This window comes from Takifugu flavidus, chromosome 21 (genome assembly GCF_003711565.1).
Source record: "Takifugu flavidus isolate HTHZ2018 chromosome 21, ASM371156v2, whole genome shotgun sequence".
In the NCBI taxonomy this organism is placed as follows: Eukaryota; Metazoa; Chordata; class Actinopteri; order Tetraodontiformes; family Tetraodontidae; genus Takifugu; species Takifugu flavidus.
In genome coordinates, this window is record NC_079540.1 from 7,921,143 (window position 1) to 7,944,321 (window position 23,179).

Genomic DNA, 23,179 nt, shown 5'->3' on the forward strand with positions numbered 1-23,179 from the left:
CGTGTGTGTTCGTCTAGTAAAACCAGAAGCAAAGAACAGAGAGGAAGAGCAAAATGTTGCGTGTCGCTGCGCTTCGCTCCGCAGCTTTCACGAGTTTTGAAGCGCAGCCGCTTCAAACACAGCTTCTAACTGCAGTTCCCACCTTCATCCAGGCGCGCGATTGTTGTCTTAATCTGCCTTTTTGTGTTGTCATGATTATTGGACCTTTCTTCGACACCGGGGTGCCGCGCACACGCACGCGCCTTGCAGGTTTGGAGGAGGCGGGGCAGGAAAGTGGCTGGACGTGGGAGCGCGTCTCCTCCATCAGAGGGCGGGCTTGTAGCGCCGTGCGCGCCGCGTGTGAGCTCGCTGCCGCCGCCGCTGCTGCTGTTGGTGCTGCTGAGGAGGAAGATGACGATGATGAGGATGCTGATGATGAGAGGAGCGGCAGGGCCACGCAAACCTTTCAAAGCGGAGCCAAAGCAGCAAACGCCGCCCTGAGCCGTCAGTTGTGAATGTGGGAGCCCGCGTTGCCTTATCCAAGAGCTGCCTGACACACACACGCGGACACGCACTGTTAAAAGTGCGCAAAGGAAAAGAAAGTGAGGAAAGAAGATGCTCGTCGCGATGGGATTTGAGCTGAGCACCATCCAGAAGTCGCCCTGATCGAGCCGGCTGCTGAGGTGAACGGGGAACTTTAATTACAGGACGCCACTGACCGCTGGGATGTTGTGATCGACCCCGAGGAGCTGGGAAGAACGGGACTCGGAGGGACGATGGCTCTCGCGACGCTCTCCATCAGCCTCATCACCCTCGCGCTCTCCAGCGTGCACCTGTCGAGAGGCAGCAACCGGCATGCAGTGTACTGGAACAGCTCGAACATCCTGTAAGTCCAGCAGCTTCCTCCTCCTCCGTGTTAACAGCGAATTCACTAACGCGCGTCTCTACTGACGCGCACCTGTGCGGATCAACTCGCGCGCAAGTCGCCGTGTACGCAGCAGGTGATGGCTGATGTTTGCAGCTGGAGCTCATGTGAGCACATTATTCAAAGGAGGCCCTGAACTACCTCGAAAGTGAGTTGAAAGTGTGTCTGATGCGTCCTGCACGCGGAGGCTGTTGCGTCTCCGCACCTGCGGTCACGTGATTCTAGCTGAGATTGAATCCGTCTTTACTGCGGCCACGCACCGAATACTTTCCCATTTGACGTGAAGTCCACACGCGCAAAGCACCACGAGTGTGAATGCGTATCTGCGGATAAGGTAGCAGCGCACTCACGCGCGCACGCACACATGTGGGCCTGTTTTAGGACGCTGATTCCTCCCTGCAGCGGCCAGGTTGCTTACCTCAGGTAAGCTTAGCCGGGCCCGCTTTACCTGGGAGCGATAAAGCCGCAGCTTTGTGTGGGGGCAGAGATCGATGTGGGTTCCGCTGACTTTGTCTCCTCATTAGCCAACAGTAAATCCATCTTTCTCCCATTCTTTTATCTCCTCTCCTCACACAACCTCCCTCTTTGTCCCCTCTCTCCTCCTCCTCCATCAGCATTACTCCCATGGCCATTTGTATTCCGCTCAGATGTGGGTCTCTCCTATCGCCTCTCTCTATCTGGTACCTGGTTATTTTCTCCCCCTCACTTCTTTCTTTGCTTGCCCCCCCACCCCAGTTTGCTTTTCCACCCCCCCCCCCCGCATGTCATTACTGCCCACCCCGCCGCCTCGTCCACCGCCCACGGCTCCTGACTGCGGGTACACATACAGTCGATGATTGGAATTAAAATGACATTAAAGTTATTTCATCGTATGGGGGTGTGGGATAATTCGAATATTTGAAGGTTTCCTCGTGTCAAAGAGTGATAAAACTGCAATAAACGCTGATGGAAACGGTCAAGGCGGCGCTGCAGCGCCATCACGTCATCATTAATAATAATATTTGAACGGCAGAATCGCATTTATTTTACATTTATGCCCGCAGTTATTCATCGTAGTGTGATATGAATAATAAGGGGGGGGGTATTAATAGACGCGTTACATGCATTTAAACACTGCAACAACATTTGCCCTCTCAGTTTAATTAGACTTTCCTGATGTGCTCCACATGAAATGTTTCTCAGTGGGGTTTCCACTCAGTCTAAACCAATGAGGTGGTTTGTGTGTTATGCGTGTGCACGTGTGTCCAGATGTGTGTCCACATGGCCGTGTGTGCAGATCTTCCCTTATCGCCACGGTCAGATTTGAAAAAAAAAAAAATCCCCTCTTAAATAATGCAAAAATTGACCCAGTTTGCAGGTAGCAGGCAAATCCTCAGAGGCCATGGGCAAGAATACTGATGGTCATCAAGCTTTAAACGGCCCGAGGCGCTCGGCCACGTCTCCACCACTCAGGGAGGAGCAGCTGTAGGTCTCGGTTCTCCAGCTGGACTTACACAGACACGAGCAGAGGACCAGAACGCGAACTGGTCCGAGGGCTGAGCGTCAGCGCGGGTGTTTGCGGTGCGGCTGCGATTGTGTTCTGCTGCAGTTTGGACCAGACGGTGGCGTTTGTTTGATCTTTGCAGGGAAGCGACATCAGCGGGCGGACGGGCGATTCGCCCCACTATGATGAGGCGTCTCGCAGTAGCTCCGGGTGCTTTGATTACAGCCCCAAACCTATCCCGCCCCTACTGCCCCCCCCCCCCATTAGCTTGTATCAGTCTCACCTTTGGTTCCGCTCTCAGCGGTGCGCCTGGCCAAGTCATTACAGATGTCCCTGCTAATGGCTCGCCGAGGCAGGAGAAAACAGGCAACACGCGGGCCATTAAATCATCTCCCATCTAAGGCCATCTGCCAATTAGAGGGGGAGATGTGCAACATCTTGAGAGCGCGCGGGAGCAGCGGTGCACCGCGGTAGCCTGGCCTACCCAAAAGCGGCGTCCCTGCGCCTCGCCACGTCCTCCCGTCGGGTGTTTTGGCCCCTCGTCAAACACGTTTCGTCTCCGTAATTGGACGCCCCCACGTTGGCGTGATCAAGACAACTGCGCCGCTTTTCCTTGACTCTGCCGCCCCCCCTCAAAGTGGCAGCAACTCAGTAATGGCTTTAGCTTAGCAGGGGGCCAGAAAAGCGGCCTCAGCCAGGCGTGGGGGTGTCTTTATTCGCTGAAATCCGGAGGCCGTTTGGCATTTTTCGCTGGGGTTTTTGGGGTTTAACGATCCGGCTCCCCGACCAAATGAAAGCGAAATACGACACGTTCTCGGACTCACAACGTCTCGGGGTACAAAACACGCGATCACCTTGACAAACAGGTTCCCTGAGAGCTTGAGTCACTGAGGTCTGGTGATCAATGCCGCCGCCCCCCTAACGGGCTCGTTAACCGCCAGGTCAGCGCGTGTGGGCGTGTGCAGCAGGAGCTGGGGGGTGCAGGCGGCTCCCTCCAGACGCAGGCGTAAATTACCTTTGTATTCCCTTTTCTTTAACCCTTTCGTGGTAAAGGAACGCTGTCCTCCGGCTGGAGTGGCCATCTTGCTGCTTCTTGTAACAGAAATCTGAATATGCGAGTCTAGATTGGAAGCTACTCGTGTGCGAAACATTGTTGCTCATGCAGGCGTGTGTCAGGTGGCCCCTCATCTCCAGAAGGAGCGACTGTCACATCTCGACCCCCCAGGAAACAACACCGGCTGTGACCTTTTGACATGTGAACCCCAACCTGCATGTTATCACATGGAGGCCTTCAGCACGCCACACTTACCAATGTAAACAAATGTAAAGGAAAGAGGAAAAGATAAGAACTCACTAGAAGTGAAAATCTTATCAAGATAAGTGAAGGAAAGCGAGCGAGCGCTGAAACTCCGGCTGAGAAAGTGTGGAAAAAAGGAAAAAATACGATCAGTGTCGGGAAGACGTGGGCGTGAGGACGAGGTTATGGAAGAACGTGGCGGGAAGGTGAAGAGTGGAGCAGACTGTTGGGAGACCGACGGCGAGCGGGGTGAGTGACTGAGGGGGCCAAAAGCCGGAGGGGGGGGGAGACCGGATGTGGAACGCTGCTGTTGCTGAGGAGATGATTCCACGGGGAGTTGATCTGTGTTAAAGTGGACACGGGCCGGGTCATCGGTGTGGACGGCTGCGCACGGACAACAGCGTTCCACCTGCCCACGTGCAGGCGCGGCGTGCAGGAGGGGCGTGCAGGAGGGGCGTGCAGGAGGGGCGTGCAGGAGGGGCGTGCAGGAGGGGCGTGCAGGTGTGGCGTGCAGGTGTGGCGTGCAGGAGGGGCGTGCAGGAGGGGCCGTCGGGTGTCACGTTGCCCGTCTGCTAGGGTCAGGCTTGGGTCTCCGCCACTTCTCTGGAAATCAAACTCATTTTGTTCGCTGCTATTCAATTTCCTGCACTCACCGAACCACAAACAGCTGATTGTGTTAAATGAGAGTTCCAGAGTTTTCTCCTCTGTTGAACTGCTGTTTGGAGGCAAGAAACAAGCAGAGGCCTTTCAAAGAGGCAGTTAGCGTTATCGCCAGGATGCTGTGTGGCTCCGAGAGTCCATTCAGAGGTGCGCTAAATCATTTTTAGTTCCCGGGGATATGCTGCGAGTCACATGAACTGGCTGAAAGGATGTTTAATGGCTTACAAGGATCCGGGCGTGGGCGCGCGGATCGATTCAGCGATACGGCCGCCACACGGGAGGGAGGTGGAAGGACCCTGGCCGGACAAAAACACAGCGATCAATCTGCATCCATCCAGAGATCAATGTCTAAATGCATTTTTAATTGGATTTGACGGGGTCTGTGAAAGTGCGGAGCGGCATTTGGCGCTCAGCTCCGGACGCTCGTCCTCAGCATCGCCTCGGATCCTGAAGAATTGATTTCAGACTTGTCAAACACTGCTCAAGGGCTCAGGCTCCTCGGAGACCTCAAATATGTCATTAACCACGGCCTTGGTTTACTACTGGGGGGAGGGGGGGGGGTTCAGAAACCTTCTGGATGCTGATCACAGGACAAATACAGCTTTCCAAAATTTGGAGAAAAAAAAGCGTGAGCCAATGAAATGAGTCAGTTCAGCATGAAGTTACATAAACTGAGTTGGTGTCATTTTTGACTGGGTCTAAAATGACACCAAGGAACTAATCAATGCATTTCCTGTGCACTGAGGCGGCCTCTAATGCGAATTTAGTGTTAATCCCCCCCAGAACCCCCCCAAATCACGCTTATTCTCCTCTTCATGCATTAACAAATATATGTAACTTTGCACTGACATGAACCGAAATTAAATTAAAATGTCAGGGTCGGGGAGAATTCACCAAGATCAAAACTTAATGGAAGATGGGAAAATATTTGACTAAAGGCTAAAGTTTAGGGGCCATTATAGCCCATCACAGGCTCAGGAAAATGCCAGAGGACATGCAGCGGTGCCCCCGGGTGAAGTGGAGGGTTACTGTTGTAGGAGTTTAAAGATAAACATAGTTAAGCCCTTCATCACAAGATATTAGCATTTCATTAGCTGGGAGGTTATGAAAACGCCTCCTAAAGGACAGAGGGAACCCAGAGGAGGGGGTCCTCATCCCAGACAGGTAGAACCAATTTCAGACTCCATGATTTCAATGCAAATTCTTACCACAAAGCGGGCTTTCCAACTTTCCAGGGGTGGATCCCCAGAACATTACGCTGGGAGGCTGCACCGCGGCGGCTCTCACCCACTGGGAAATCACATTACGGAGATGATGGAACCGGCTGCCACGTAGGGAAAAAAGATCAAAGCTGTTGATAGGCGGATGGTCACCGGCTAAAGTTGGATTATTCCAGAAGTGGATCTCGTTACGCTACACCTCCCGGAGAACGATGCGGTTCTTCTTCAGAATAATTCATTTTGTTATTGAAGCAGGTCTGAGGTGTGGTGATTGGGGGGGGGGGGGGGGTCTTTTTGAGCATGGCAGCACCTCCAGGGTTATCAGTGTTCCCACACAGAAAGGGCAGCAGGTGAGGACGCAGGTTAGTGCTCCGTCATATCTCCTTATCTCCTTCCCTGTTGGCTCCGTTCAGGTGTGGAACCGTCACAGGTCGTCGGGGGCTCAGAGAGAAACTGTCTGGACGGGCGAGCGGATGATGTGGGGGGGGGTTGGGTTGGAAGTGAGGGCGATTTCAAGAATCGGTAATGTCATAATTAGGTGTTCTGCCATGATTGAGATTTTTTCCCCTCCGTTTTGAATTGTAATTACATGAAGACGTGAGGCCCCTTCAGCAGCCGCCATCTTCGTAATGAGGCTATTTGAAGTAAATTGAAATTTCTCTTCTGTGCCGTGCATCCACAGGGGCTAAAAATAACCCGCCCCTCGAGCGGCGGCCGCCCCTGCCTTAATGTATCCCTCCTATAATGTCTGAGCGGACATTTAAAAATCTTCAAGAGAAACGATTCAGCTGGAATTGCGATAGCAAAGCCCTGAGAGAGCAGAGAGCGAAGTGAGTGGATCAGATGAGCGGCTGGCGGTAATAAAAGGACACATATGCTGCGCAACCATCCGCAGTTAAAGACGAGGGGCGACGCAACACTTTGGGAGGAAGCTCACAGTTGTTGTAAACTTTAGTGCCCCTCCTCTGCATTTGCCAGCCAAGTACCCCCACAAGTGCGGCACTTTGTGACCTCGTGAATCGGGTTGATTCGGGCTCCCTCAGCGGGTCAGACGCGTCTCTGTTCTCGCTCTGTCTGTCTTGTTTCTACAAACTCCCCAGTTTCCTCTCACACTCTGGAAAACACACTTTTTCTTGATTGGAGGCTCAAATTTGGAGCCAAGCGTGAGTTAATCAGGGGGGTGCTGTGATGAGCAACAGCCAGGACTGGCTCAAGAGCCCCCCCCCCCCCCCCCCCCACACACACACACACACACATGTTACAGTTCCTGCATTGTTGTGCAATTATATTTATAATTTATTAATTTATAATACATATTTATAAAGCACCTTCGACACACCCACGAAGGGTCCATCTTATAAAGTACATCATCTTTTTTTTCAACGCGACCTTACAACAGGTATTAATTCATATTTAGCAAACAAAAAGTGTAATTTCCTCTCGCTAAACGGCTACAAAAGTATTTCACGGCAACAGACATCAGATTTAAGGCGTTAGGAGACGACCGTAATTACACAAACCTCAGAAGTCGTTAGGTGCGTTTATGCTTTACGTGAAACGTCATCAAGGTTAATCAATCCAATTTCAGCCCTACGATTATATTTCGTTATATTTCACCAAACTGACAGCGCAGGCGGCTGCACAAAGTGGGCTAAATATAAACACACGCTAAATAATGCTGTTTTTGCACGAGTGGAGAGGCCATTACAATGTGTGTCCGTAGCCATAATGCTCCAATATCTGCAGAAATAAATACAAACTTGTTGAACAGCAGTTAATCACAGAGGCTGGCATGTATGGCGTATATACTGTGTTTACTGATCTCTGTTGCTAGTGAAGCTATAGCATGGTGTGCTAAGAGGTCTCAGGTCCACGTTTGTCTGTTGGACGTTGAGTCGTCGTTAGAATCCTAATTTCTGGAACACTCGTACGCAGTCGCAGGGATCAGAGCCCCCTCGGTGGTTACCGGCCTCCCTTTTGTCTGCTCATTCAAATCTTCAACCTCATCGTTTAATCCAGTCCCGTGTTGGTCCGCTCCAAAAGTCCATTTGGAATTCATTTGTTGCCTTGATGTGTAAATTCAGCGATGGTTAATACATGAGCGACAGCACGCGCATAATCGCGTCTCTGTGCTCACACCACGCAGCGGCTTTTTTATTATTCCCCCTCTTCCTGCCGGGGGTTCTCACCCATTGATTCATACAGACAATTCGCGACTCGTCTCGCTGCCGGCGTCCTCCATCAATGGGTGCTGGTGCTGGTGGGGGGGGGGGGTGTTCCTCCCCCCACCCCTTCCTGCCTCACCATGCTGCATCAGTAAGAAAACCAGGTTTACACACATAGATGTCGACAGCTTCACTATTAGTAATTGGATAACAGAGAGAATAAAAGCCAGTGGCCAACACGTGCCCCCCCCCCCATTAAACCTCCTCTGGCTATGTACCAAACGGCTCCAGCGCTCTGTTTGCTGAGGTATTTATTTGGTTGGTTCAGCTGTGTTTTGGAGCTTTGGGCTGTGTACAGCAGGCATCTGTGAGTGGGGCTCTAATGAATGTAAAGCTTCACTGTACATGACACGTACTCCGTGTCTGGGATAGGTGCTGGGAAGTGACTCCAAACTGTTGTTCCCTTCGTCTTCTTAACACCCTCCATAGTGTGCGGAGAAGAGTGTAAAACTGGGAGACACACAGAGACAAGCCCAGATCCTCACCATGCTGTGTGTGGGTGTGCAGAATATCAATGTCCTGCTGAGCCCTTTCACTGTACGTGTGTGTGTGTGTGTGTGTGTGTGTGTGTGTGTGTGTGCGTGTTCGTCTGGCCAATATTAGGTGACATTTAAGGCGTTTTCATGCCTGTCTGGGTTGGTGCTTTACGTCTCATTGATCAGCGCTGAAAGCGGAGATTGTCCCCATCTCACGTGAGGCTTCTCGGCCTCTTTCGGCTCCAACGTGATCTTTGTCTCTCCGAAATGCCGTTTGAAGTGTTCCCACCCGACCCTCCGTCCCTGCTCCGCTCTAACCTTGTTGGGAGTCAATGGGAAGTCCCAGAAGGCTGCGGATGGGGTGGGGATTGCCGGCTGTTTACCTCCTCTTAATTTAATGCTCGATGGCTGTGGAAAGTGATTAGCATGTCTTGTATTTTGGAATCTCAATCACTCCCCCGATTGTGCTCCTCCTCCAGTTTAAGAGCACGAGCGAAGCTCTTGTTTGGGCTTTCCAGAGTCTCTCGCGCGATAGAGGTAAAGCGAGATGCTTATGATGAATAGATTTGCTTTCACAGCGTATAAAGTGATTCTGTGCCACTTCCCAGGAGGGAGAGGGGGGGGGGGGGGGGGGTTCTGGGAAAAGTTACAAATATAACGAGAGGAGCAGGGCGAGAGCGAGGTAGGGGGAAGGACACTTTAAAAAAAACATAAGCAGAAGAGGGAGATATAGGATACAGAGATGTAAAGGCAGCGGATGGATTGGAAGTGGGGCTAAGGGAGATGGAGGCGGTCCGTGGAATATTAATGGTGTTTCAGGCCGTTGGGAACGTTCAAAGAGCTTCGGCTTTCTCCCGGTGCTCAGGTCTGTCTGTCTGTCTGTCTGTCTGTCTGTCTGTCTGTCTGTCTGTCTGTCTGTCTGTCTGTCTGTCCGTCCGTCCTGGAAACAACCCGGTGGTGGAGTTCTGTGCCACAGGTGAGATCCAGTGACAGGAGCCTGGAACCAACCTGTCAGAGACAGAAGACGTGAGGAATCATGGGAAATTAACCCGAGCGTCCCCGTATGGACCACGCCAGAGACGCCAGAAGGCGCTACAGGCAGCTGGGACGTTAGCGAGCGTGTTGCCGTGCAGCGAGCGCTGTGACAGGACGAGAGGTTTGAGGAGTTTGTAGGTCAAAGCTGGGGGGCGAGGTTGTTGACAGCTTCTGTCAGTGGTTCTGATCCGGAATCTGGGGTGATCCAGGTGTGGCTCCTGCCATCAAACGCCGTCCCTGCTTGCACAACCTTTTCCTCCAAGTCCTGCTTTCGTGTAACAAATTCTGACTTGGCATTTGCGGATCATCTAAATGGCAGTTCTCCCTAATTAGCCCGATTTAATTTCCCTAATGGGAATGAACTTTTTGACAAATTAGCGTTTCCGTGAAGATTTGATTCGTGCCTCCTGCGCCTGCAGTACGGAAGGTAAATGAGTGTCACGGAAGCCGCGTCTCTAACTCATCTGCAGTGCCGCGGAGATTGCAGCCATTTCAAAAATGCCAGGGACATTAGCATTCCTGCGGCGCGCCTTGTGCACGAGGCCTCCGTTTTTAAATCTAGAAAGAAAGAAATAAATTGCCTTTTGTCAGCAGAATTCCTCAACGCCCTCCTTTTCATTAGACATCAGCAGGCTGTGTTATTTACCACTCGAGGCCAGTTTAATTGAACCACTTTAAGTCATATTTTGGTGTTAGCGTCAGTCCTATTGTGAGTGTGACACACAGAACATATTAAATCTGCTGTTTGCCCCCTTCCCCCCCCGAGCTCCTGCTCGCTGCCTTCTATGCAAATCTCGGCCATTTTTCAATCAACCTTATGGTTCATTCTGAGGTGTTAAATATAGATCTGGCCTTCCACAAGGTAAATTACCCACAATTCATTTGACCTCTGGGGTCACTTGGTGGAAAGACACCTTTAATCACTCGCCCTCTCTATTTTTGTGGCCTGCGGAGTCACAGAGGAGGTCACTGTACGTAAACTGGCTGCCAGTAATGGCGGTTCTGGTGGCACCCTGGCGCCGTTGGCACTACTGTCTGCTGGGTAACAAGGAAACACGGCACACAGGTTGGAATATTTTTGCACTTATTTTTGCACTGAATTGGTCTAAAGAATTCAGCAAAAAAAAAAAAAATCTTAAATGTCAGAGGGGAAGGAAGTGAACAGGAGAGCATACATTATAATACTGCAGAGGGCCAAATGAGGCGTTCACTGGCGCTATAAATCCTCGGAGAGCTCCAGTGACACACGCATTTGCATGCACAGATAAATGAAATAATCTAATTCGTTCGGTGCAAAATATCCAAGCGACCAACCCGTCAGGGGGGACAGGAAGTGTGTTTTTGCTGAAGTCGGAGGGAAAGCGAGAGAGGAAATAAAGGTAAATGAGTGTTGGGCGAAAATGTTGCCTCACTCGTTAAGGACACAAGTGCAGAAATCAGTTTAAAATAAAATAGATACCAAAGCTATAAAACCCAGATTGGCTGGAAAATCCTGGCCCGAGTCCGTGATTAAAGCACAATAAAAAGGCTTAAAAAGAGAGTGTGCTTGGAACAGACGTCAAGTCAAGTGTCAATAAAGTCACACGTCACGATTTTATCATGGAATTGAAATGTTACGTCAGTTAAAAAACACGGCATCTAAAAAAATGTATCAATCCTATGTGATTCAACAACCCATTTTCAGGTTTTTCTTGTTCACAAATATACAATGTTCACCCCCCCAAGATGGTCAAAACAGGTTAAACTTTGCTTTCAAAGACAATATACCCACATTAGAACCTTAGTTATGTAAAATGGGACAACAAAAAGAGGCTTTTTTAAAAAAAAAAAAGGCTGTTGAACCTTGGCAAACTGCGTTTTCCGATGCTTTTGCAAACTTCCATGCCAGCACAGGGGCTGGCCTGTGTACATCAGGGGCGCTCTGAGCCGTGAAGATAGAAACCGTACACAGAATAATTCTTCCCAGCCTCTCTTGACACAGGTAGCTTTGTGGCAAACAGAGAATTGTTAGCCAGGAGGTGCAATTGTACACAACTGCGAGCTGTAATGCGTCCCATCCTTCTCAGCCGGTTGGGAAGCTCCCATGTGCTAGAAACACCTTAAATTTTCTTTCTTTCCTTTTTAATCCTGATACTTTGGTCGAAGTTTCGTCTGTGAGCTTTTTTCTAAATACAGGTTTAACTACAGTAGCATTGATTAGCAGGCGCAGGGAGACTCGTACCGCAGGTGTGGTCCATCCCTCCTGCGCTCCAGCCCATCATTGGTATTCATTTCCATCGCCTGATCCCCCAACAGTACCCCCCCCCCCCCCACTTGACAGAGGACCGTGGGTTAAACACCGAGGGGAGTGCTCCATCACGACTAGATCTGATCCAATTAAATACAGATTTAATCAGCCCTGCAGTCAGAGAGGGAATAGAAAATCTTATCAGGCCCGTGGTGCACGGTGGCCCGGCGGTGCCGGCGCCGGGTTGCAACTTCCAGTTGGACCTGGGACTAATCCGGTCGGATCCAACCCACCCGTCCAGCGGCATCACAAGGTTTGGGTTCACCTTTCAATAAGGTGGTAGTGAGTGCGGATCCGTGTTGTCTCATCTGTAACTTGGCTCCCCCTGCCAAGACTGAAGACCCCCCCCATCGGTGGTCCCCACTGGCCCCAGCTGCTAATGGCTGAAAGCTTTTCCTCTGCACAGGAAGCGTCCCTGAGATATGAAGCAGGGCTCCCCAGCGCCCCATCAAAGTCCACTGTAACTGCTGTGTCACCTTCAGAGCTCCAGAGGAGGGTTGTTCACCGAGCTGCTGCGGCCCCTTCTAATGAGAAGTCATTGGATTCTTCTGATTATTCCTCGCAGAGCTGGGGGGGGGGTCATTTCAGTCACAACCTGCGACTTAATTACAGGTGGGGCAGTTTCGAGCGGGGGCGGTTTGATTCTGGCTCGTTAACGAGCGGGTTGATCAGCCCGCCACATAGGCGTGCTAGCGTAACGCAGCGTGGTATTAATTGCAGTGTTTAGAGTGTGAGGCTGCGCCGGGCCCCCACGCGTGCTGCCGGGAGATGAACGAGAGGAGTGCCGTTCCGTGTGTCCTCCATCCCTGCTTCTACCAGGGAATCATGCTATCGGATCATCTGCGTTCGTGGGTTATGCTGTTACTCGGAAAAAGCATTTAAAAGCCGATCCTGAGAGAGCGAAGAGGCTGGAATTTTCGTCAGGCATCTCAAAGTGTTTCTTAATGAAAGAGGTGTCATTAGTTAATTACAGTGTTTCCTGTGAGCGTTTCAGCCACGTCCTGCCCCTGGGATGGACATCTTCTCTGTTGCGCAGCCTCATTAATTGCGTCTTGTGTTTGGAGGAAGGCCCTCCTCTCTTGTTATTTCCAGGCGTAAATGAGATGAGGAGAAAGGTTACCCTGAGCCCCACAAGGCTGTTTAGCCATTTTGGGCGATCTAGCGCGCTGACACCTCCACTGTGTCTCTGTTTTAGAGGTGCCTGCTCACTTCCTGCCCTCATCCAGGCCAGTTCTGGAGCTCGTTCGACTCCAGCAGCTCCTCTCTTCGCGCTTTTGTATTTGCATACCGAACAAACAGGAAATTGTGTTCATTTGTATGCAAATGTGTTTGTCCCCAAGGCTGAGGTTTTGAATTAAAAGTTTTACCATCCCATTAATTCCAAATTACACACAGGCACTGACACGGGCCTCTCCACTGGGCAGGAGGGGGATCCGTCTTCCCATCCAAACGCATCTCTGTCAGTTTGGGCTGTTTAGTTTTGCCATCTGCGAGACGGAGAAGGATTTTGGATTTAATCTGGTCCGCTGATTTGGAGATTGATCGTCTGCACCAGGCCACAATCTCCTCTTAATTATCTCGTGGAAATATGCAGAGAGTTTGCTGTGATTGATATTGGAGGATACCACAACAGACAGACGCGCGGAGGACTCGGAGTGCTTGATTGGCAGGTTTGTGAGGAAGGAGAGGCTGTCCACTCGTGCCCGTGTAGCACACCTCATCAGCCCGGCTCATTAAAATACATGTGCCACCTTATGAAAAATGCATGACCCCCCCATCAGTGGCGACTGGCATGTTTGGCTTGATCCTGACAGGCAAGGAAATGTGATATATGAGGAGCTGCGCGTCTTTACGGGGACCTGAACTCCAACTCACTTCCATTTCTTATTTGCTCTCGTTCCTGGAACACGCGACCAGCTGGGATGTGAGGCGGGAGCAGCGACTGGTAATTACAATAATGCTGCAATAACTCTGGATGCAGGAAAAGATTGATTAATTGCACACCGCGGTGATGAACGATCTGATCTAAATTAAGGCCCGCCAACGTATCTCCAGTTAAAAAAAAGGTTGGTTTTTTTTGACGATGAATAAAGTGGGTGGGTTCCAACCTTCTGGTGTAACTGAGGTGTAATAACAACCCGAAGCCTTTCCCTCGGTTATTGAGGCTGAATCAAATTTGGCCCTGGTTTTGCAAAAGTTTTGCATTTCTTGACATGAACATCGCAACCTTTGGACAGATCACACATACACACGGTGCCGCTGACAAATGCATAATGCATGTGCACAAGATGTGCACATGCAGACTTTTGGCAGACGCCCGATGACTCTGAGTGATGAGCCAGGGGGGACACATCATTTTTGTCTCTTCCAGTCAGAGAACCACGGCGGCTGAGTGCTCACTTGCCAGGTTGGGTTAATGAAAGGAAGAAGAAGAATTAAGCTTCCTGTGTGTGTGTGTGTGTGTGTGTGTGTGTGTGTGTGTGTGTGTACGGCCTCTAACTCCAAGGATCTGGTGGCTGACAGAATTTTAAAAATGACTTTGACAATGAGGCCGAATCACAAATGTTGCCACCTCATCTTTTTTTCCTTTTAAATTAAGGACACTTTAATCGTCTTACAGAGTTGGAATTAATTGGCCTCGGGGAAAAAAAGTGTCGTGTTAAATCTTGTCGTTGTCAGTTTTGTCAATGAGGCTTGTCGGATAAAAACATTAGGATCATTTTCGACGTTCTCAGATAATTCGCTTTGCATTTTTTATTACCTTAATAAGAAAATGGACTTAAACATGATTCACAGTGACGACGCGTGTGCAGTGACTGATGGGTAATGGACTTTGAAAAACTCTCTTTGTGTAATCTCCCTCCATCGATTTCGCTCCATAAGTGTGTCTAATAGTGAATTCGGGCTTGTTTTTCTTGTATCTGGCTGCAGTCGGACCTGAGACCGAATCTGTCGGCAGACGCTGGTTTGCACATTTCAGCTGACGTGACTGGAAAAATCGATTTGAGATTCATTAAAAACAGACGGAGGCAGGATTGTTTTGCCCCTCGGCGAAGGCAGACGGCTTTAGGCGATGTCACAAACCCCAGCTGACGTGCACGTTTAACATGTGACACCATGTTGCTGTTTAATTTCAAATAAACCTTAATTATTGGTACCTCGATTGTATCCAATATTTAAGCCATTGCTGCAGCAGATGTTGGAGGACGAGGGCAAAAGTTAGAGATTAAAGATTATGTAGATATTACCACGTAGGATTAAGTCCTAATTCAAGTGGGCTGTCTCTGAATTTGAACAGATGTCGCCGACAGGCCTGCAGCCGCGCACGTTTGGGCAAAGACGCGCGGAAAATAAGATGCAGCGTGAATCAATCAGCCGGCTGCGCAAGTGGCAGCTGATTAATATTTGTCAGAAGAAAATCCTGCTGTGTGCTTCCAAATCCAAAAGTAACTATTGAACTCTTTTCAGCGCCCGTGTGCGGCGCCGCCGCCGCCGCCGCTGCGGGGGTCGTTCTATCGGCCTCTCGTTGAATGAAATGTCAACAACTGGAAGCTTTGGAAGGTTTTTCCTTTGAACCTCGACACCCCTGATCTGTCGAGGGTCACTTTTCCCCTCTGAGCCAGTTTAAACGCATCCGCCTCGTCCGGGTTTGGCAGCGCCGCTTCGGAGAACACGGCTGGAATTTGCTGTGGAATCACGGTAATGGCTCTGGTATCGCCGCCGGTTTCATTGTCTTTAACCACAACCAGTCTGTGTTGCGAAATAGTGAGCAAAAGTTTAAAGTGGGGGGGCGGCAGGTCCCCGTTGATGGACGACCTGTCCTTCCGTGCTTCCCCCTTGCTACCAGTGCTAAATTGTGGGAATGGAATTCTGTCCTGGCTTTAAACCCCGACTAGATTGTAGCCGCCAATGTCTTTCTGCCAACAAGCTAGCGATGGGTTGGGGGGGGGGGTTGAATGGCTGGGCAACAGTCCTGCCCTGGGGGGTGGAGGGGGGTGGGGAACACATCTTGGCAGCTTCAACGCAGTCTGATAAGCCTTAATGGCACCGCCACAATGATTCACACTATGTTAGATACACACCCACACAGGCACTCCGCACACACGCACGTGCACACGCACGTGCACACGCACGCGCACGTCTAACCTCTAGCAGGCTTGTGAGGAATGATTTTGGGACCCTGGATAAATTTGCAGTTGCAGGGAGTCTCTATTTACCAGTAATTGCATTTCTCTGCCCTCTTTCAGCCCTGCCTTCAAAACTGTGGCTCAGGAAGCTGAGGGGGGGGGGGGGGATGGGGGGGGGCAACAGAACATGCTGCCGGCCTCACACGATGCTCCGACACCAGTTGACAGCTTATAGGCCAATCTGTACCTTGCACGGATACAGGCTGGACACAGGGCAGGCGGAGAGGTGGCACCAACACCAGCAGCCTGATGAAGCCACTGTGCTGGCTGCTCATTGGTCTGTTCACTGGGTTCACTGGGTTCACTGGGTTCACTGGGCCGACCCGAATATGGACGTCAGATCGGGTTTGTGCTCACTACAGCTGACTGGTCGAAGCTTTCCTGCTTCAGGATTTTGACCAGGATAATGAAATGTATTGTTCAGCATTGGTGCATCAGTAAAGGGCGCTTAGTGACACCAGTGGCCCCCAGACAGATACAAATCTACTTTTAACACACCCAAAAAGAGTTAAACCACGGGAGGCAGCAACTCTCTAATGACATATGATTGTCTTCTTTTGCTCATTTGGGAAGCTGCTTAAGCCAAATGCTGCGTAATACTGGATTTGCTGAGTGTCTGCAGCAGGCAGGAACTAATAAAGTTAAAAAGAATGCTTGTCTCCATGGGTGTGGGGGGGGGGCAGGAAGGGGGCTCTGCTGCAGTTTTAATCCCAGCATCCTGAATCTGAAATAACGCTTCAAAATGAAACACTTGCATTTAATCACAAAACCAAAAATGATTTATTTCAAATGAAGGCAATTCTGAGGCGCCATTATTGGGTGAGTGTGTCCATCAAAAGGAGGCGCTCATCTTCCTGATGCCAAAAATGGCCACGTTTTAAGAGCCGCCATCCTATAGTAAGTGGAAAGGTTTTAACGTCCACTCATCCGTCCGACAGCTGACGTCTCCGACTGAGCGGCCATTAATCTTCCGGGCTCCGTCCCCTGCTCCCCTTTCCCTCCGGAGCAGCACTCTCAGCCCGGACGGGCCTGGAGTTAGCGCGAGGAAATTTAAATCCAGAAGAAACGCACATGGATTTATTCTAACGTGGCTCCATTACCACATTACCTCTTAAAGTTAATTAAGTGAAACATCAGCCGAGGAAGCAGCTGGTTAGGAGGACGCGGCCTCACGGAGTCTCCTGACGGGACGTTTACGGATCCGAAGGTCCGTCTGCGCCGCTTTGATCGGGGCTTTTTTCTGGGTCTCGTTTCCGTCAACGAGGCCACGGCGCAACAGGCACAAAGAATGGAGCGAGCGTGGGGGGGCGTGAAGGTCGCAGGGACGCCACGAACGCCTCGTCGGCTCTCGCCTCGTTGGGGGGTCAGTGTCACCGTGCTTACATGCACTTCTAGGGATGCTTGTTTGTTTGCCTCTGTCAGAGACGGTGATTTGCCGCCCGGGGGGGGTTAGAGACACGAGGTTAGCAATAATTCGGATCCCCTCCCGAGAATGGCGCCGGTGTTTGCGGCCTGTCTCTCGCCACCTGTCACCTGTCAGCAGGAACAGCCTGAAGAGCCTGCCCCCCCCCCCCCCCCCCCCGTCAAAACCCTTTTCTCTCTAACTGATATGGGCACATTCGCAGGATCGCTGGTTTCATTCTGCTTTATGCTGACGACTCTTTGTTCTCCACTTTATTGTTTCCTTGTTTGTGTGCACACAAACGTCCTCTTGTGTTGCCAACCCAGAGATGGAAAACGCCCGTAAAACGTGTGAACCAAGTACCGATGGGAACGCCACGAGGACGCCAGATTCCATTTAACACTGGCAAAGGTCACGTGACTGTGTTTTTAAAACTGGACGTAAAGTCCCCAGAAGTTTTGCGGCGTTACTATCAAACACATGTGGCTCCGTCACATCTGCGACCCCCCCATGAGAAGTTACTTTTCTGTCACGTGTGTTTGTCCACTGGAGCTTCAGAGGGCAGAAGCTGCTCAGTGGGGCCTGACGGTCCACAGAGTGGAACGTGTCCAGTTGTTCTGCGCGGCGGCGCCCGCTGCGTTGGGGGTGGGGGTGGGGGGGGGGGGGGGGCAGCGGAGGAGACTGATCGAACTGGTTTTACAGCGGGGTCATCAGAGGTCTCCGTGCTGCTGCCAGAAATCGATACAAGTCTTAAACTGCAGCCGCTCGACTGAAACTGGCTGCAATTTCCTCCCAAACACGCCGTCGTCCGCCTCCCTCATCATGAGCAGTCCGAGTCGCCCCCCCCCCCCGCGGGCTGGAGAACACTGACTCATGTTGTTCGCGCACATTAATAATGCATTCTTGCATGTAGCAGCGGGTAATTAACGATGCTGCTAAATACGAGCTGGGTGTAAAGCGCCGTCCTGTCAGGATGCTGTTTGCTGAGAGTGAGGAAACAGGCTGATGACTCAGCTTTCTGTCTCTGTTGTGAATGATTACAGGCTTTACACCTGCTTTTTTATCCCCTCTTCATTATTTCAGTGCTGCAGTTAGACGGAGCTTCCTTTAAATCGTTTGTTTTTATCAGAAATGATGCCTGAGTATGGAAGTGCAACGAGCCAGTCTTTGTTTTACCAGGACAAAACCTCAGCAGCTAATTTTATCCACCACGTGTAGTAAAACAATGACCCATTAGCAGCTCCGTGCGTTCCCCTTTTCTCAGGAAACTGCAGAGATTTGGGTAAACTGTTAAGTAGTGTTTTCTTTTACTGTATCATGATTAATTCATTTCTTCCTCCTCTGTGCTGTAACTGGTCCAGATGTGCTGCGATGCTGCCTCACTGCTGCCGGAGCCCTGGTGATGAAGAGCGCGCCGCTGTCTTGCTTGAACGTGCACACGGGCCACGTTTCGTTGGCTGCACATTACAAATAGATTAATTCTCCCACCGTATTCTGCCAGCGCCGATCCAAGCAATGTCCCCATCTAATTGATCACTTAAACATAATTGGAATCACTCCAGTCCATGTTAGCCATGCTTGGGTCCCCTCTAACGCTGCCTCCGTCCCCTCGCCATCCCTCCATCCCTGGCGGTTCCGCTCGGCTGCGCTCCCTCCATCTCCCCTGCTTGTTATTGACGGCATGAGTGCGAGGCGCTGCTCAGCCGGCGCTGATGTAATACTGGGCATTAGCCCCTTCCACTGCCCTTAATCTCGCCGTAATAAAGTCACATTTGCTTTGGTGCCATTGTACATATATGTGTGGGTGATATGTGGAGAGAAAAGAGTCGCTCGGGGGCTTCGGACCCCCGCTGCACCTCCTGTCACAGTCTCAGCACCAGTGGCTTCGACTCGCTTTTAATCTAAATGTAATTGGAGAGGCAGCATCGATCAGGAGTCACAGTCAGCGCCGTCCTCCCTGATACCAAAGCTCCCGTGTTTCCCACTCACCGACCTTCCCTCTTCAACCCCCCCCCCCACTCTGGTCCCGTAAGGAGGACGTCAGTCATGTGCAGTGGGGCGGCACCAGCGAACAAGGCCCCCAACCGGGGCCGAATCGTACGGGCCAACGTTCACCTGAGGTGCTGAAACAAGAGCTGTGGGGGGGGGGGGGGGGGCTTAAAGGGAGGGGAGATTAAGAGAAAAAGGTGGGAGCGGTGAGACGGAGCGCAGCAGTGGAATCATTTGTAATAGCCTGCTCGCTCTGTTGCGCCATTTCATCCAGCATTTAGTTAAGCACGCTTTGTTTTGTCCTGCCTGCGCGGCTGGAGATGCTCGAGAAAGTCGATTTGTTGGCTCATTTGTCAAACGCCGGACTGCGTCAGTGACTTCTCAGAGGCCTCGCGGAGCACAGAGAGGCTCTGTGACGCTGCTACAGTGGAGATGAGAATCGGGGGGAGGGCAGGAGAACTGGTACGGCTGAGAGAAAGCTGCAGGAGGAAGGCGGCGGGAGGAAGCAGCGCCGAGCCTAAACGTCTGGAATCACCGTGATTCTCAAGGATGTGTTGGTTCATTTTCTAAATGTCCGTCAGGGAATCGATCCGCTGCATTTGGGGCGGGAGGCAGCGGCCATCCTGGGCCATCACAGGCTCCACTATAGAATAACAGGTGGGGGTTATAGCTGGACATTAAACTTTAACGAGACATCCGCGTATTAACATCATTTATCCTGCACATGGTCACAAAGGGGCCGTGGAGTTAGTGATTGGCTCATATACGAGCTTTTTCATATGTTTGTAGAAGAGAGGGAATGTGCATTATGGTATAGACAGACAGAAGCTGCGCACGTCCTCCATGATGAATGGAGTATATGTAAAAAGCAATAGTGGCTTCCATACAAGAGATATATTACTGAACATTATTTTTTCTGTAAATACACACGCCTTCTATGATATAATCATTGAATTTGTGCTTTACAGTGATTTGTGTCCATCTGCGTTTAGCGCAACGGAACCAAGGCAGGTCAGGAATCCTTGGATATTCATCAGACGTCCATAGTGACATGAAAATGTGATGGAAAAGAGGGAGAATTGAATCTTTGAGAGCGATTACTGACGAGGGGCTGAGAACTGATGTCAGAGTTGGCGAGAACGAGAGTAAACATAAGCCAACAGTGAGCAATCAAACAGGCAAACACAGAGATGGGGATGAATGAGGAGCCGCAAAGGAAAATTAATGGGGGGGGGGTGGTTTGGGGGGGGGGGGGGGTGAGGAGGCTAAGAGAGAAAGGCCAGGGAAGGCTTGGGAGGGTTGAGATGGAGGGAAGACGAGGGAAGGAGACGAGGGAAGAGAAGAGAGGAGGATGTTGTTTTAAGATCAGTATGGATGAGTGCGTTTCCCATCTCTGGGGAGGGGGGGCATTGGCTCGCTGTGCCTGTTGCTCCACTTGTTTATGCCTCACTTCAAGAGAGAGAGTGTGTGTGTGTGTGTGAGTGTGTGTGTGTGTGTGTGTGTGTGTGTGTGTGTGTGTGAGTTGTAAATTTCCAAAAATGTAGCAGATTCATGAACTCTCGTCCTTTAATGAACTCCAGATTGAAGAATTGTTGCTTTTTGCTCACTTTAAACTGTGAAATCTCGGTCGAGCTTAAACAACGCAACAATATTCCGCACGTTTGTGCAAAAGGAAATAATAAAAACCACCAGTTCCACCAGAGACCTCACTGGTGTTTTTGAACCTCAACCTTCTCTCAAATCTGGTTGAGGCTTGTGGGAAATTTGTAGAGTAATTGTACAGTAATGACGGGTAATGACGCGCACGTGCACGCGCACGCGTCAGACGTGCCGGTCGTGACGTGACGGTGGTAACCAGCCCGCCGCCGCCGCTACAGCTCCGTCAGTTATCATTGTTTTTGCAGGGAGGCGCGCCTGTCGCCCTGAGTGTGTTTAGCCCAGTCGCCATGAAGGTTATCAGGCCGGCGCACAACCTGGGCAGGAGGTGGAGGGGGGGGGCGCCTGTGGGGGCTCCCCACAGGTTAGGAGGCATAAGTATGCAGCAGCAGTTAGGTGCTTATTCTACCTGTGTGTGTGTGTGTGTGTGTGTGTGTGTGTGTGTGTGTGTGTGTGTGTGTGTGTGTGTGTGTGTAACCTCTCAGCAGGAGCAGCCAAAGCGTGTTGCTCTGATGTCATCCCGCCGCCGTCCTCCGGCTAACAGCCAGCGGCTCGCTGTCTTCCACCCTCCTCCTCCCCCAATGTCACCTTTCCTCTCTCCTCCCTCTCGCTCGCTCCCCGCGCGTTTGTCATTTTTCATCATCCGTCCATATTTGCTAATCTCCCTCCTTTCGCTGCTCGCCGTCTCAATTCATCACCGCCACTCAGGTCTGGTGCTGAAGGTTACGAATCGCTGATGGAGAGAAGACAAGATGATCATAAAGACTGACAGAGAGGCAGGAGGCAGGTTTTATCTCTGGCTTTGTGGTTTTTAATATCTCCACCCCTTTCTCCCTCCTGCCCCTGCCCTCCTGATCTCTGCCCCCACCATCTGCTTCTTGCTGTCACTCCTGTCCCGGCGCCGCTCGCCCCCCCATCCCGCCCCCTCCCTCCCACCAGTTCAGGTACGCTGACAGCTGTCACTTTCAGACGGACTGACGAGCTGCATGAGAAGCTGCATGAGAAGCTGCATGAGAAGCTGCATGAGAAGCTGCATGAGAAGCTGCAGGAGAAGCTGCAGGAGAAGCTGCATGAGAAGCTGCAGAGAGAAGCTGCAGGAGAAGCTGCATGAGAAGCTGCATGAGAAGCTGCAGGAGAAGCTGCAGGAGAAGCTGCATGAGAAGCTGCAGGAGAAGCTGCAGGAGAAGCTGCAGGAGAGAAGCTGCAGGAGAGAAGCTGCATGAGAAGCTGCAGGAGAAGCTGCAGAAGAAGCTGCAGGAGAAGCTGCAGGAGAAGCTGCAGGAGAAGCTGCAGGAGAAGCTGCATGAGAAGCTGCATGAGAAGCTGCATGAGAAGCTGGAGGAGAAGCTGCAGGAGAAGCTGCAGAAGAAGCTGCATGAGAAGCTGCATGAGAAGCTGCATGAGAAGCTGCATGAGAAGCTGCAGGAGAAGCTGCAGGAGAAGCTGCATGAGAAGCTGCAGGAGAAGCTGCAGGAGAAGCTGCAGGAGAAGCTGCATGAGAAGCTGCAGGAGAAGCTGCATGAGAAGCTGCATGAGAAGCTGCAGGAGAAGCTGCAGGAGAAGCTGCAGGAGAAGCTGCAGGAGAAGCTGCAGGAGAAGCTGCAGGAGAAGCTGCATGAGAAGCTGCATGAGAAGCTGCAGGATAAGCTGGAGGAGAAGCTGCAGGAGAAGCTGCATGAGAAGCTGCAGGAGAAGCTGCAGGAGAAGCTGCATGAGAAGCTGCATGAGAAGCTGCAGGAGAAGCTGCATGAGAAGCTGCATGAGAAGCTGCAGGAGAAGCTGCATGAGAAGCTGCAGGAGAAGCTGCAGGAGAGAAGCTGCATGAGAAGCTGCAGGAGAAGCTGCAGGAGAAGCTGCAGGAGAAGCTGCATGAGAAGCTGCAGGAGAAGCTGCAGGAGAAGCTGCAGGAGAAGCTGCAGGAGAAGAAGCTGCAGGAGAAGCTGCAGGAGAAGCTGCAGGAGAAGCTGCATGAGAAGCTGCAGGAGAAGCTGCAGGAGAAGCTGCAGGAGAAGGGAGCGTCTGCTTTGTGCCTAATATGATGTGAAGCCTGTTAGCCCCCCCCCCCCCCCCGATAAGGTCACCGCTTAATCCTGTTTGCTTTTCTGCTTTTAACCGCACGGTTTCACCTGCGCGTGCGACACGCGGTCAGATCACCTTTCTCTTTCATGCTTCAGGAGGAAACCACTCACACACACTCACACACACACTTCATTCACCTGGAAAAGGGAATGAAAAAATGGTTTAAATCTCTGATCTGGGTCTGATTTTTACAATCAGATAACGACTGAATGTCCCCATGAGAATAAAAGACATGCACGCTCTTTCATATAGCTAAGATAATATATAGCGTGTATAATA

At 51.1% G+C, this 23,179-nt stretch overlaps 1 protein-coding gene across 1 annotated transcript in view; it reads left to right on the top strand.

Annotated features, from left to right (window-relative positions):
- The first annotated feature begins 289 nt into the window (after positions 1-289).
- The window catches only part of efna3a (ephrin-A3a), a 39,964-nt gene continuing 17,074 nt past the window's right edge, over positions 290-23,179 (top strand). Inside the window, exon 1 of the mRNA XM_057021702.1 lies at positions 290-865. Within this exon, the coding sequence (XP_056877682.1) occupies positions 756-865 (110 nt within the window). The 5' untranslated portion in view covers positions 290-755. The remainder of the gene's footprint in view (positions 866-23,179) is intronic.